General features: G+C 28.0%; 1 protein-coding gene across 1 annotated transcript; it reads left to right on the top strand.

The window, feature by feature from the left end:
* The first annotated feature begins 3,557 nt into the window (after nucleotides 1-3,557).
* On the top strand, nucleotides 3,558-10,572 carry LOC129310132 (cystathionine beta-lyase, chloroplastic-like). The gene is given in 15 exon segments (XM_054951997.1): nucleotides 3,558-3,620; nucleotides 3,737-3,941; nucleotides 4,301-4,413; nucleotides 4,535-4,605; nucleotides 4,900-4,991; nucleotides 5,878-5,968; nucleotides 6,378-6,492; nucleotides 7,930-8,026; nucleotides 8,115-8,196; nucleotides 8,585-8,702; nucleotides 9,416-9,461; nucleotides 9,464-9,486; nucleotides 9,489-9,524; nucleotides 9,620-9,722; nucleotides 10,359-10,572. Coding segments are annotated over 15 exon segments (1,425 nt in total). The 5' UTR covers nucleotides 3,558-3,581; the 3' UTR covers nucleotides 10,553-10,572.
* Nucleotides 10,573-14,333: the final 3,761 nt, after the last annotated feature.

The following is a 14,333-nucleotide window of genomic DNA, read 5'->3' as shown; positions in this document are numbered from 1 at the left end:
AAAATTTAAAGAATTAAATTGGTTACGACAATCTAAAAGATAAGCAATTTTTATTATAATTTATTTGATAAAATATTAATTGACTACTTTACAAAAAGAATTAAATGTTGCCCACTACTTACAACCAGTAAGCCCCACACGGACCAATAATTGAAAGGTGTAAGGGATGCGGAAGATGACTTTTGCATCAAAGTGATAATCGGACCTGGCAATTTCACGTGATCCTAAGCTGTCATATGATAAAAACAATTAGGAAATTAAAGAAGTTGGTCGGCTTAACTTGGCCAGAAGTTGCACATGAATACTTTATCGGTTTAATATTGGGAGAATAATAATTAGATTTTAAAAGAATAAATTAATAATTGATAATTTTTTAAAAATAAGTTAAAAATATAAATTAGATTGTTATAAATTTAGGAGTTTTAATTGCAAAATAAATACTTAAATATCAAATGTAACTCTTAGATTATAATAAAAATTTTTATTTGTAACTATTTAAATTTTTATTTATAATTCATTTTATAGAAATTTTTTTTAGAGATCTAACTGTCATTAATTTGTTTATTTAGGATCTAACTATTATTCTCCTTTTAATATTATATTATAAGAACTTTTAATTGATTTATACCTTCCAATAAGTTAATAAACTATCTTTAAAATTACACTCTTTCAATATTTACCATTTACCATTATTTAATATTCTCTTCATTTCTATATATAAGAGAAAATAAATATGCTCACACAATTTAAAAAAATTAGTTAAGTATAATAACTATGTCTGAAAATAAAAAAATTACTAAAATACCCCTATATTTAATCAAAATAAGGCTGCATTAATTATTCTTATAAATGAAAAGTATAAGCTTGTGAAAGGTAGTTTAGAAAAATAATAATAAATACTTATTGAGATGTGTGATTTTGTTAATAAAAAAACAAATAATAGTTTTTCTTATATTTCTTTGACTCTATTTATAAGGCAGATAGAGAAAATTAATCTTTACCTTTTTACCCTCATTAAATACTAGAAAAATTTTACTAAAAATAATTCGTTCTATCCATTAACGGTAGAGGTGTAAACTTATTAAAATTTAAGATAAAGTTAATAATGTTTAATGGTTTTTTTGGTTCCGGTAAAATAAATTAGAAGTGACTTACAAATATAACTAAAAAGAGTATATTGAAACAGAGGGAGTAGGGTGTTTCCATTAGAAGATCTTATTAATTATTACACTCTTAATTAAGAATATTTTTGGAAAAACATTATTAATTACACCTTGAAAGTTCCAAAAATGCCTCATATTTTTTTAACATGATACTTTAAAAGAATATCTTATAATTTTGTAACAAGTCAAGAATATTGAATATACAAAAGGCATTGCAATAAACAAATTCCCTTCAATAAATTGACAAGTATATAAGCATTACAATATGACAAGTGAAGTTAGAATTTTAACAAGCCATTTTCATGCTAATTAGGATATTTGAAATTAAAATTCATGGCAAACCTATGTTAACATGTCATTTCACTATAATTATCAATTTATAAAGGGGAACTTATCAATTTATAAATTTCAAAAAATTTAATTTACAACTTACCTTGACAAATGAACAAATAAAATTTAACAAATGATAAGTTTTATATTTAGGCTTTTAACAAGTTCACTTCTTGTTATAATAATTAAGAGGCTTGAAAATAAGGTGTATTATATATATACTTTCTTGCATGTATTACATATATAATTTCATGCATTATTTGGTTAGATAGATACAATTAATAGCTTGGTAGTTATTAACTCTTTTTGTGAGCCAAAAGGTCATGAGCTCAAACCTTCATTGGCCACCTTATAGAATTAATTCTCTGATTGCCTTGGAGATGATGGTATGCATGGCAGTTGTCAGTGTCACTTTGACAATAGAGGTCCAATTTGATTGATAAAGATGATAATGACGATGATGGGGCTTTGGTTGTTGATGGTGGTGCTACAAGGATGATGGTTGGTTGGTGGCTTTCCTTTGTTTTTTTTTCTTGTTAATTAGTGAAAGGCATTTTGGTCATTTTCTATTAAAAATAATTTCAATTTATTAGTTCTTTGATCCTTACCTTTAAATGAGACTTGACAAAAAAAGATTATCAAAGGTCAAATTGAAATATTTTAAAAAAATATTAAAGACTTAATTTACTGCTAAACTTTTTTTCAAAGAGCATTGAGCATCTTATAGTAATGGATGTGGGGCAATATCTCTCTTAAAAGAAATTTTTAAGGAAGGATATTTCTCCTATGTTAAATATATGTTAATTTGACTATTAGCTAACCTAAAAAATTATAATCTGAGTTAAAAAATTATAAAAAATGACCTAGAAAATTATAAAAATGGACCTTTATAAAAAAAATTAATACTGATTAAATATATTAAATTATGGATAAATTTCAATAAACTAATGTTATATCATACCCATATTTTTAAATGATAATTTATTAACAACATAAATTTCTATGAGTTTGCAATAGGAGTCAATAACCTTTTCAATAGTTTATTAAAAAAAAACCTTTCCATCAGTCGTAGAAAAATAAAAAATAATAAAACTGTTATTCTAATAAAAGTATAAGGAAATATAAAAGATATTTAAGATGAGAAAAATGAACAAGATAAAAGAATATCAGAATAATGGAGATGAACAATAGAGAGAATTGGCAAGTAAAGGAGGGATGATTCTTATTCTTTTAAATTTTAATGTACAACCAATCATGTGTTTAGCCTTTATTTATAGGCTTCCAACCTATCTAAGAGTTACAATTTCATAACTAAAATTTTTTTTTTCAAATTATGGTACAACATGTAAAACCATTGACTCATTGAGGTTATAGGAATATATATTAGAAAATCATTCATTTAATTTTTATATTTTTCATGTTTCTTTATACTCATTTGGTCTTACTTATAGGGCAGAGAAAAAAATTTAATTCTATTTATAGAGTATTTGTCAATTTTTAATGCTACTCTTTATATTTTTACCTTTATTAAATACTTTAAATAAAAATAATAATAATAAAATTTAAGAATATTTCTTATGAATAAAAATAAAAACTTGTTAAATTTTAAGATAAAATTAATAAGATTTAAATTTTTTTAATTATAATAAAATATATTAAAAATAATTTATAAATTAATTACAGTGATTACTCTTATATCGGTGTCCAGTTGTAAAGCAAGTTGTCCTTCACACGAAGATACGGTAATAATCGATCTGAATTTATTGTGCTTTGAAAAACGCATATAAAGATAATGTATTATATTGAAATATTGTTGTCCTTTTGAAAAGCACCGAAACATAAAGATAACGGAGTCATTAATGAAATTGTGGTCCTTGCGAGAGGCACCAAAATCACTGGAAACTGTTAAAGAAATTAACAAACAAAAACAAAAAACACTCTTTTTCAATGTAAATGTGAGTGCGTGTGTGCGCATATATATATATATATATATATGCATGCATGGTTCAGTTTCTAAATCATATTGTGAGACTATACCGAAGAGCATAAGCGAAACCTAGCTATTTCTTTCTTCCTTTATCTTCGGTGATGGCATTGGCTACAACTTTTCTCAGCCATACTATTAAGGTAACAACTATCATTGTTTCAAACACTTTTGCAAGCATCTTTACCCAAAATGCAAACTTTGTTCTTGTTATTTAGCCTGATTTGTAATGTTTACGTCACTCATTATTGTGTTTTAGAGCACATATGCTGGAAATACGTGGGAGAGCTTGGGATTTACCAAGTCGGCTACTTTGAAGCTGAACCAACCGATCCAAGCAAAGCGGTTCAGAATAAATTGTAATTTGATCCAAACAGAGAAGCTGAATGAGACCAAAACAGTGACTGTGGTGGAGAGTAAAGAGAGCACTACAGAGAGCACTAATGGGGTTATTGCGACTAGTGGTTTGTGAAGCGTTTCTTGTTTTGATATACTCGGTGCTTAACATAAGACGAAGTTACAACAAACTTTATGTTTATAAAAATATTAGTTATAACCTTGAAAATATAAAAAAAAAATTGTATCTTTTCAATTTTATACCTTTCTTTGTTTTCCTTCGGGAGAAAATCCGATAAATTTGGAACAAATAGAAAAGATTAGTGTGACCGCTATGCAAGGACTGAAAAAAACTTTCAAACTTCATCTTATATATATGAAGATATATAGTATATATATGTATTCACACACACACACACACTATATATATATATATATGCATGATTTTTATTTCTTATAGCTCAATAATTTTGGCTTCTATTTGCAGATAAACAGACAAGCGAGCCAAGTATGTCAACAGTGGTTGTGAGTTACCGTAATGACTTTGATCCATATAAAGCAACCTCTACACCAATTTATCAAACTGCTTCCTTTAAAATGGTATGTGAAAATTTATCCATACATGTTGAGCTCTTTTTAATTAGTAATTATGTATATAATTTCTGTATTCCATGATATTCTTTTCATATTGTGCTTGTTCTCTATATATTTTTTCATGCAGCCTTCTGCAACAAAAGGTGGAAAATACATGTATTCTAGAAGTGGAAATCCTACCCTTGATACTTTTGAAAGGTTTGACGTAACAATTTATAGTTTTGATTTTGTTGTTTGTAGTTGTTATTATAAGTAGATTTAAGTTGACATAGAAAGTCTTACATTAAATAAAGTTAAACGTAATAATTAATATAAAATAAAGAGAAATAAGGATTCATAAATTTAAGTTTTGAAATTTTAAGTTAAGATATACTATCTTTATATTACTCTTTGCTCATTTTCCATTTTTGGATGACTGCTTCTCATTTCTAAAACTTTTTAATTCTTAATTTCCATTCTCTTTTACTTGGCGTATATATTTTGGATCTTCAGGTTAGTAGCAAAGCTGGATAACGCAAATTATGCCTTTGGCTTTGCAAGTGGAATGTCTGCTTTGACTGCTGTTTCTGAACTTGTTAAATTCGGTGGGTGCATTTCCTCGCCTTAGGGCCGGTTTGATTTTTGTTGCCATTTTTGTTTTAAAAGACTTTTTTTAATTTAGTTTTCATATTTGGTTTTCAAAAAACAAAAAAACAAAAATTTGTTTGTCTATGTTAATTTAAAAATATTTTTAGAATTGAAAAATAGGCTAATAGTAATGGTTGCAAGCAATTAGTGGTAGTAATTTATAATAGAAATTGGCCAAACTAACTATATTTTCTAATAATCAAATGTAGAATTTAAAAAAAAAAAAAGAACAAAGAAAATAACTTTAAGATGTTTGCATTAAAAAAAAAGAGTTCTGAAAACAATAAATCACAAAACATTTATTCAAATAATTTTTAATTTTTTTTAAAAGGGACAATCACATATAAAGATTACTCAAAAAAGTTACTCATATATAAGGACTAATACAATTTTTTTTTTGTTAAAATGGAAACAGGGATTTGTTTTCTCTTGTATAATGACTTGTTATTTATCCTTATTTACAAATAATTTTTTAAAGTGGTCCTTTTCTATGCGATTTCCCCTTTTAAAAATCAAAATCATTTCTTCAAAATAAAAACCAAACAAGCCCCTACTCTTTTTTTTTGTTTAGTTTTTGTTTAACTCAATGCTTATAAAAATATTTAGTGAGGGCCTAATATATATATATATATATATATATTTTGTGTGTGTACACGATACAGCAATATTGTATTGGCTAATAAATACAAATAAATACCAAACCAAATCTTCCCAATCAATTGTGCTCAATCATAATCATCAGTCAATCAACCAAAATTCTCATCATATCCAATATTACCCTTTGACAATGTATACTGAAATGATCTCTTTGCATTGTCATTTTCCAATATAATTTCACTGCAGGCGAAGAAATCATTGCTGGAGAGGATATGTACGGTGGTTCATATAAATTCCTTGTTGAGCTAGTTGCAAGAAAGCAAGGAGTCGAAGTGAAGTAAGTGTGACTTTTCAACTTTTTGGATATGTTTTTGATCCTGTACGTCAAACTATATAACGATTTTTTCAAATAACCATTACATATTTGGAAACTATATAATGTTTACTTGCAGAAAATTGTTATATAGTTGGCTAAAAGATTCCTATATGCGAAAATTAGAACAAACTATATAATAGACCTCAAGTATATAGTGATTATATATCTGCTTGAGAAATATATAGCTAAAACATACAGCAGTTAAAAATTGTTACATATTGGCAAAAATAAGCATAATATATAGCTACTTTTTTTAATTTGTAAAATAGTGTGTAGAGTAATGGATTATGAAAAAAATTATTATTGGATATTGATTCCTAGAAGTATATAGCCTTTGGTAATGATAAGGTTGTGATGCTTGCATGCACAGCCGCATAGATCTAACTGATCTAGACAAGGTGAAAACTGCTATTGCACGTGGCATGACTAAGTTAGTGTGGCTAGAGACTCTGAGCAACCCTCAAATAAGAGTACCTGATATTCGGGTAAGCTATTTTATTACATAGCTAGAGGTTGAAAAGAGTTCTGTTCATGATATTAAAACTCAATCCAGGTTAGTGGGTTAAATCAATTAATTATTAGTGAACTAGTTCGCTTAAAAATTGTTTTTGATGGATCCACAAATATACCGTGTTGGATTTTATATTTTTTCTTCTTGTTAAGCTTGAAATGACATTATTTTAAGTTTTTTTAAATAGAAATCTATCATTTTTTTAGTAACTCTATTTTGTTGGGTTACAAATCTGCAGGTTCTTACAGTTTCATTCAATTTTAAACTAGATCCCTACAATTTATTTTGATTTAATTAAATTCTTATAGTTTGACCAATTAAATTTATTAATCCTGACAAGTTAAAATCCTTATATTTTTCCTTTAAAAAAGTTAAGAACTTTTATATTTTTATTTAATGATTATATCACTTTAGAATTAATTACATAATATTTATAACTTCAAATTTATATAATTAGGTTGTCTTCTAAATATTTTTTTTAGACATGTAGAATTTTCATAAAAGAATATAATAAAAATATAAACAGAAATAAAAAAAAATTTGATTTTGGATAAAAGTATTAAAATAAATTTCTTGCAAACTCCAAGAGTATTTTTGTTTCGTAAAATTTAATAATACTTTATTAATTTTAATCTTCAAAGGTTAACATATATAATAAATGAAACTATAAGGGCTTAATTAAAATAAAATAAACTATAGAGACTTAATTCAAAATTGAGTTAAACTATAGAGACTTGCAAGTATATTTTTTCCTAAATGTTCTATTTACTTATGAATTAATGCCTTTTTATCTAAATAGTACATTTTTCTAGGGCTACATATATGTATATTTTAATTAAATTAAATTAAATTATTTTAATCATGACTGGGTTGATCCTCGTTCATCCATGAGGTTGCACCTACAGTGATCCTTGAACCACTACTTTAATAAGTTCAATAACATGTCCGGTTTTTATCGCCTTAATTAATTTTTGTTTGTCTTCTACTTCAGCTATATTAATTAATGAAGGTCCATCAATAGCTTTTTATTAATTGCTTTTGCCTCTTCTTTGCATACGTTCTCGTATGTCAATATAATTCTCAAGGAAAATTGTACATATGAAATTTTTTGGAGGAAGTATCAAATGTTGAAGGTCATTAAAAGTGCATTGAAGATCGGCAATTGAGCTTCAAGAACCGTCAATATAAATCTCATGAAACTTAATTGCAAATCTTAGAATTTATCTGAGATGATTTTTAAGTGTTGGTCCTTCTTCCAAACTATTATTTTTTCTTCGTACGTCTTTAGTTCTTGTATGGACCCAACTTCATCAAATAATACGCATTATAAGAACTTGCCGTATAGAATTCTTTAGAAATTATTATATGTCCGAAAATAATTTCTTTCATTATATTGATTTTTGTCCATCAGGCAATATCAAAGCTTGCTCATGAACATGGTGCTATTGTGCTTGTGGACAATAGTATAATGTCTCCTGTGTTAAGTCAGCCATTGGAACTTGGAGCAGGTGTTCAGATCACACTTGCAAAGATCATGGATTATATATTTAGCAGTTATATCATGCTTTTTAATTACTATTTTTATTATTTTTCCAGATATTGTTATGCATTCAGCTACCAAATTTATTTCTGGAAATAGCAGTGTCTTGGGTGGTGTCGTTGCAACGAAAAGTGATGAGTATGTACTGAGCCATTTTATTCAATCTGTTGACTATATATGTTGGGAATTTTTGAATCGAATTTCAATATAATGGTAAAATTTGATGACAAGAATGTGATACATAACATTTTATGTTCTTGTGATCCTTTTCATTATTAAGAATGAAAGAATACTTTTATTGATCTTTCATAACCCAACTTTAATTTCTAATGGACTTTGTAAGTTGAAAACTTACAAATAAAATAGGACATATATATATATATATATAATTTGGTATCTTGTTGGTGTATAGTTTTGAATTTTTTTGGTATCTGTGTTCATGTGCTAAGTTTGTTATATTATGTTGCGAATTATTTCTAGTACTATATCTAATTTCATTTCTCAATCTTTTTTGGCTTTGATAAAGGTTGGCGGAGCACTTGAAGTTTTTCAGAAATGCAATGGGTTGTGCCTTATCTCCATTTGACTCTTGGCTGTGTTTGGAAGGAATCAAAACAATGGTCCTACGAGTTGAGAAAAAAGAGGTACTCAGGAAACATTATTTTGGATATTAAAAGTTTAGATGAGTTAGGACTAGGAGGTTCATTAGGGTGAGGATATGCTTCCAGATTCAAAGAATACTTACAGAAGTACTTACCTACATATTGTCTACCAAAAGACTCTCGGATCATATTAAGACTTCACTTTAAGTTAATCTCTATAACATTTTTTTTTTCATCACAAACTTCACTTTTATTATTTCTTAGTTATATTATTAGTAGAAGTTGTCACATCATATTAAGAAAAGACGTGTAGCAACTTATGTGATATTTAATTTAAGCTAATAATAGCTTTATTAAAGTCCATATGAATTGCATGACACATTTTGCAAACTGAAACAGAAGTAAACCAAATACAGTTGCAAAAGTAAAAATGTGCTGTTGATGTTAAAAGTGAAAACCAAATACCGTGGCCCTTAGTGGCATTGACTACCATCCTTTTGATAAATTGGTTTGTTTAGTGTTTACATAGCAAGTTGTTAGAAATTATCTATACTTTTACAACTTAAATAAAGAAACTTTTAGAGAGACTTGTTAATGTTCTAAATTAATGGCTTAAAATTTGTTTCTTTGTAATCCTTTCATGCTTAATTATCTATATATGCAATTTTTATTCAATCACTTCATTGGACATGCTGTGAGTCCTGTCCCATGGATTTTTTTAAGGCAAAATATTTATATGTATTCACAATTTGTAGGAGAATGCACAAAAGGTTGCTGAGTATCTTAACTCCCATCCTAGTGTAAAAAAGTCAACTATGTTGGTCTTCTTCCAGTAATCCTGGACATGACCTGCATTTTTCTCAGGTATAGTTTACCTGCTAAAATTAAATATTATTTTTTTCTAATATATATGCATGAAATGATTTTATCCATTCATCAATCGAGTTCTTGTTTTGCAGGCAAAAGGGGCAGGATCTGTGCTTAGCTTTGAAACAGGCTCACTGCCACTCTCACAGCATGTTTGTGAACATACCAAATACTTTGGCATGGCTGTCAGTTTTGGTGAGTATTTTTGGGAATATATATTGTCATGTAAATTGTAAGTTATATAGTTTACACACACACACATTTTCGTTCTATAAAGAGTTATCTATCTTAGTTAACCAAAATGGCAATGTTGGGAGGGTGTGATAAAATCAGTACTGGCCGAGCCACATCATAGTGAACGGGTGCGAAGGCACGTAAATTTTACAACTTTGCATCGTTTGCTCTTGAATTTTGCGCTTTTTGGTCTAAATAAAAAATATTTGAGGTCAAAAATTTATGAGATCTATGATACTTTAATAATCAAAATAAGATATGAAGGGTATATTATTTACATAAAAAAACCATATTAACTTGTTTAATATAAATTTCTGAAAGGAACAATGATAATTGATCTACTTACATTATTACAATTTTAATTCAAGTATAATTATTTTTAAAAAAAATTAACAATTTTTAAATTAAACTATCTTGCATTCCTTGCGTTCAGGGGTCCTAGCTCTGCCACTTGATAGAATTCTGTATAGTTTCCCTTCTAATCATGTAATTTTTCAAGTCATGGATCATTAACTGCTGGTCTGTCATAGTTTGTGCATGTTCTCATGGAAAAGGCTAACCCTAATTGTCTTTTTTTTTTTTTCGTTCTATTTTTAGGGGGTGTGGGTTCTGCAATATGTTTGCCCTGGTTTTCTTCCCAAGCTGGCATACCTGAAGCAGAGCGTGAATCCATGGGCATAACTCAAGATCTTGTGCGTCTTTCTGTGGGGATTGAGGATGCTAATGATCTTATTAATGATCTAGACCAAGCATTCTCGTCTTATCCCTCTGAGCTTCCTTATTGGTTTTGAGTGAGGATGCTAAGCACTGGCACTGGTTAAAAAAAAAAAAAAATTTCTAAACTGGTTAAAAAGAGCCATACTAAATTAGTTCTTGAACCGGTTTAGAAATGAGCATTTAGAAAGTGCCTAGGAAATGAGGGGAAAAAAAAGAAATAAATAGAATTTCTAAACCGGTTTTTATGCCACAACCAGTTTAGAAAGGCTTGCTTCTTGGAATTTCATGAAAATTTTTGCTATTTTCATTTCTTTTTCGGCTATCTCAAGACTTAAATTTTACGACTTGGAATTTCTGTACTCTATATCTTTCATTTTGTTTGAGTGAGGCTGTTGGTGATCGATTTGGCAGTTCTATTAAATAAAGCAAGTGTTTTTATTATTTTGTGCTTGTGTATTTGCCTTCCTCTCTACCTCGTCACTTAATTTAATGCTTTTCGGTTTTATTTGGCTTGCGTTGCGAAAATGTAAACCAATTAAGAGTCTGTTTAGTTTACATGATAAAAAACAATGCTTTTCTGTTTTTCTAAAACACAAAAATTTAATAAAATTCTTTAGATAAGTGTTTTAAATTTAATTGTTTCTAAAACTGTTCTCATTTTTTATTTTTAAAAACAAAACCTAGAAATATCATAAGTTGTTTTGTTTTAGTTTTATTTTTTCAAAATTTCTTATATTTAATTATTAAAAATATAGTTACCTTGACTAATTACTATAAAAAGCTACCACCATAAACTTTAAAACTGTTTTTAAAATTAACATAATCAAAGATATTTTATTTTTTTTAATTTTCAAAAACAATTTTAAAAGCTGTATTATAAAAAAATTTTTAAAACAAAAAATAGAAATACAACCAAACATGCCTAAGTAACGGTCCACTTTTTTTTTTTTTTTAATAATCAAGTAACGGTGCACTTTACTTAAATGGAAGTGCCTATAAATCATTATCAAACCAAATATAATAATGATAATATAATTCCTTTTACTAATAAAATGTTGGATCCAGAGGGGGGGACTATACCTTCATAAGATGGCAAATTAAAGTTTGAATTCTCATTGAGAGATGTGCCGCACAACCATACCTCTAACATGATTGCTTCTAATAGAATGATACATTAAACAAATGGGTTTTGGCACAATCACTAGTAGATGTGCATGTCATTTAATAATATGAGCTCCAAAGAGGGTTTGTCTCTATTCATCTTAAGTGAAGGTGTATATCATTCCTTTTTTAGACCATCACTCTAGAATTTTGAGTTTTTTTTTCGACAAAAAATTAGAATTATATGCTTAAAATCAAACAATAAAAAAAAATCTTGAGGAAGCAAATATCTATGACTATAACAAAAGATAGTGTTAACTTATGAGGGCTAAACCACTAAAGAGAAAGTTTATATTAACATGGGAGAAATTTTAGATCAACTAATATGGTTCGAAATTTTAAATAGAAGATATAATTTTAGTTTTTTTTTTCAAAGTTTTACAGCCCATTTATTTGGTTGATGTAAAATATGAGAATGGAATGACACTACAAAAAAGGCAGATTTAGCAGTGGTTTTTTCGGCCCTTTAATAGCAGTTTTAACGGCTACAAGTGTGGTTGGTACAACTTCATACTTTGTACTAGTGCATAGCGAAGCAAATGGCAGCAGCTTACCAAACCCACTACTGCATAAGTCAAGATGCTACTAGAATGTATTGGTTTTTATAATTGCTGCTAAAGCAATCATTGCCATGCATGGCTCGGATGTCATTGTTTTTCAATTTTATTTTTTGGCTTAAACATTGTCAAGGTTTTGAACTGCTACTAGTCTTTGAGATTTTTCAATTTTGGCACCAACTATTGTAGCGGTTTGAGTAGCAGGTCCAATAACCAATGCAATATTTGGAATTTTGAAATTTCAAAATTTTGGTGGGAAAGTTGGAAGCGGTAGGTAAAACCATACTATGAACTTTTAAAAATTTAAATTTCCCTCCAAATGCCAAAATTTCTATTGAAACTTTGTGGCAGTTCATAAAACCGCTATTAAAGTTTGAGAATTTAAAATACATTCATATCATTTTACTTTATAAGCTAAAGGGAAAATTGTAAGTTATGGTGGTCATTCAAGAGGGGGGTGAATTGATGGGTGTCTTCCAATTTTTCATTGAAAGCTCTTGACCACATAAACTTAGAATATGAATGTTGATAGGATAAACAGAGCTAATGAAGATAAGAGAGATAGAAAGCAATAAACAAATAATTTATTTTAATTCAACCCAATCCACTTAGCCTTCGTTGAGTTCCTAGAAACTTATTGAGATTTTTTACTATAATCACAAGTTCGATCTAGGCACTTGTGAAGTCACAGTACAATTTTAGACTTAATATCTCTATCACTCTTCTTTACAAAAATCTCACAAGTTTGATTTGGGAACTTGTGAAGTGACTTATAATTTTTTAGACTTATAAGTCTATTTCTCTCCCTTCATAGAGGTAATTTTAGCACCCATTTAAGATCCCTTGAGATCTTAAATGTGCTTAAATAAATAATAGAAAAACTTTGATCACAAAGTGATCTAGAGACAACACTACTAAAAAATAGCCTATCTAAAATAGTTATTTTTACAACTATATAGCGGTTTTAAGCCACTATATAGTAAGGCACTATATAATCAAGCTTAACTATATAGCAATTCTTCAACTACTGTATATATAGTTTAGATTTATATAACGGTTATCTTTAAAAAAATGTTGAATAATTATTTCAAGATTTGAGGAAAGCGGATGTAAAACCACATTGTTTAGTGGTTATTTATAAACAACCGCTAAATAATTTTTACATATTCAGCAGTTATTTAAGAAAAATTGTAAAATAGTTTGCCTTTGTTTTGGGCAAAAACATTAAGGAATTGCTAAGAGTTATTTAGTTGTTGTTTTTAAATAATCACTAAATAGTAACACATATTTAGCAATTTTGTATAATAACTACCAAATATATGATAGTATTTAGCAGTTATTAAAAAAAAAATTGCCAAATAGTTCTATTTTTTTTTCTCATTAGAGGATTTTCATTTTGAGCAGCCCCTCTGCAAAACAATATACACAGACATCCAGAAACATACCAGCAATAGAGCAATCCAGTTTCAACCAAAATTTGAATGCAATTGAATCCATTATTGAAACCTAGCTATATATAAATTCTAAAAAATGTTTAAATACTTCAAACTTCTAAAAAAAATGCCTAAACACTAAAGCAATTTACAAGAAAGAATTTGCCAAAAGTGTAAACCTATTGCAACTTTAGAAGGCCAAAGTTACCAAAAACATAAACTTAGCCAAAGAATTCTTATTTTGAGAAATGTAAAGAACCTAAAAAAAATTAATGAGGATATAATAAAATGCATGGTTGTTGATAGAGAATGCGAAAGTGAAATCGTGCTAGTTTAGAGACAGAATCTTGAAACACACCAAAAACACAAGAACAAAAAGAAAAGGACAAAATTTATGACACAATAAATGAAATAAACAACAAGATAATGATCAAGGAGAAGATCCTTTAGAGCACCTGCTTCTAAGAGTCTCAACTTTTGAAGGCACCGTAAGAGTTAATCATGCTCTTGGTCATGTTTGTTTCTCACACAGGATGCCATCACAAAGCATTAAGGCTCACAAGAGTTATAAACTCTAAAATGAATAATTTCATTCAACTTCTCTTTTGTTTACTAGAAGGAGCATGCCTAATATATATAGGCTCATAAAGAAGACTTTTTCCTAAAATTAAAACCTAATTTTCTAATATTAAAAGGAGAATAGA

Source organism: Prosopis cineraria, unplaced genomic scaffold (assembly GCF_029017545.1).
Source record: "Prosopis cineraria cultivar Desert tree isolate PC_DT_omini unplaced genomic scaffold, ASM2901754v1 PC4, whole genome shotgun sequence".
In the NCBI taxonomy this organism is placed as follows: Eukaryota; Viridiplantae; Streptophyta; class Magnoliopsida; order Fabales; family Fabaceae; genus Prosopis; species Prosopis cineraria.
Note: the sequence above shows the minus strand (reverse complement) of the source record. Positions and strands in the feature narration are given on the sequence as shown.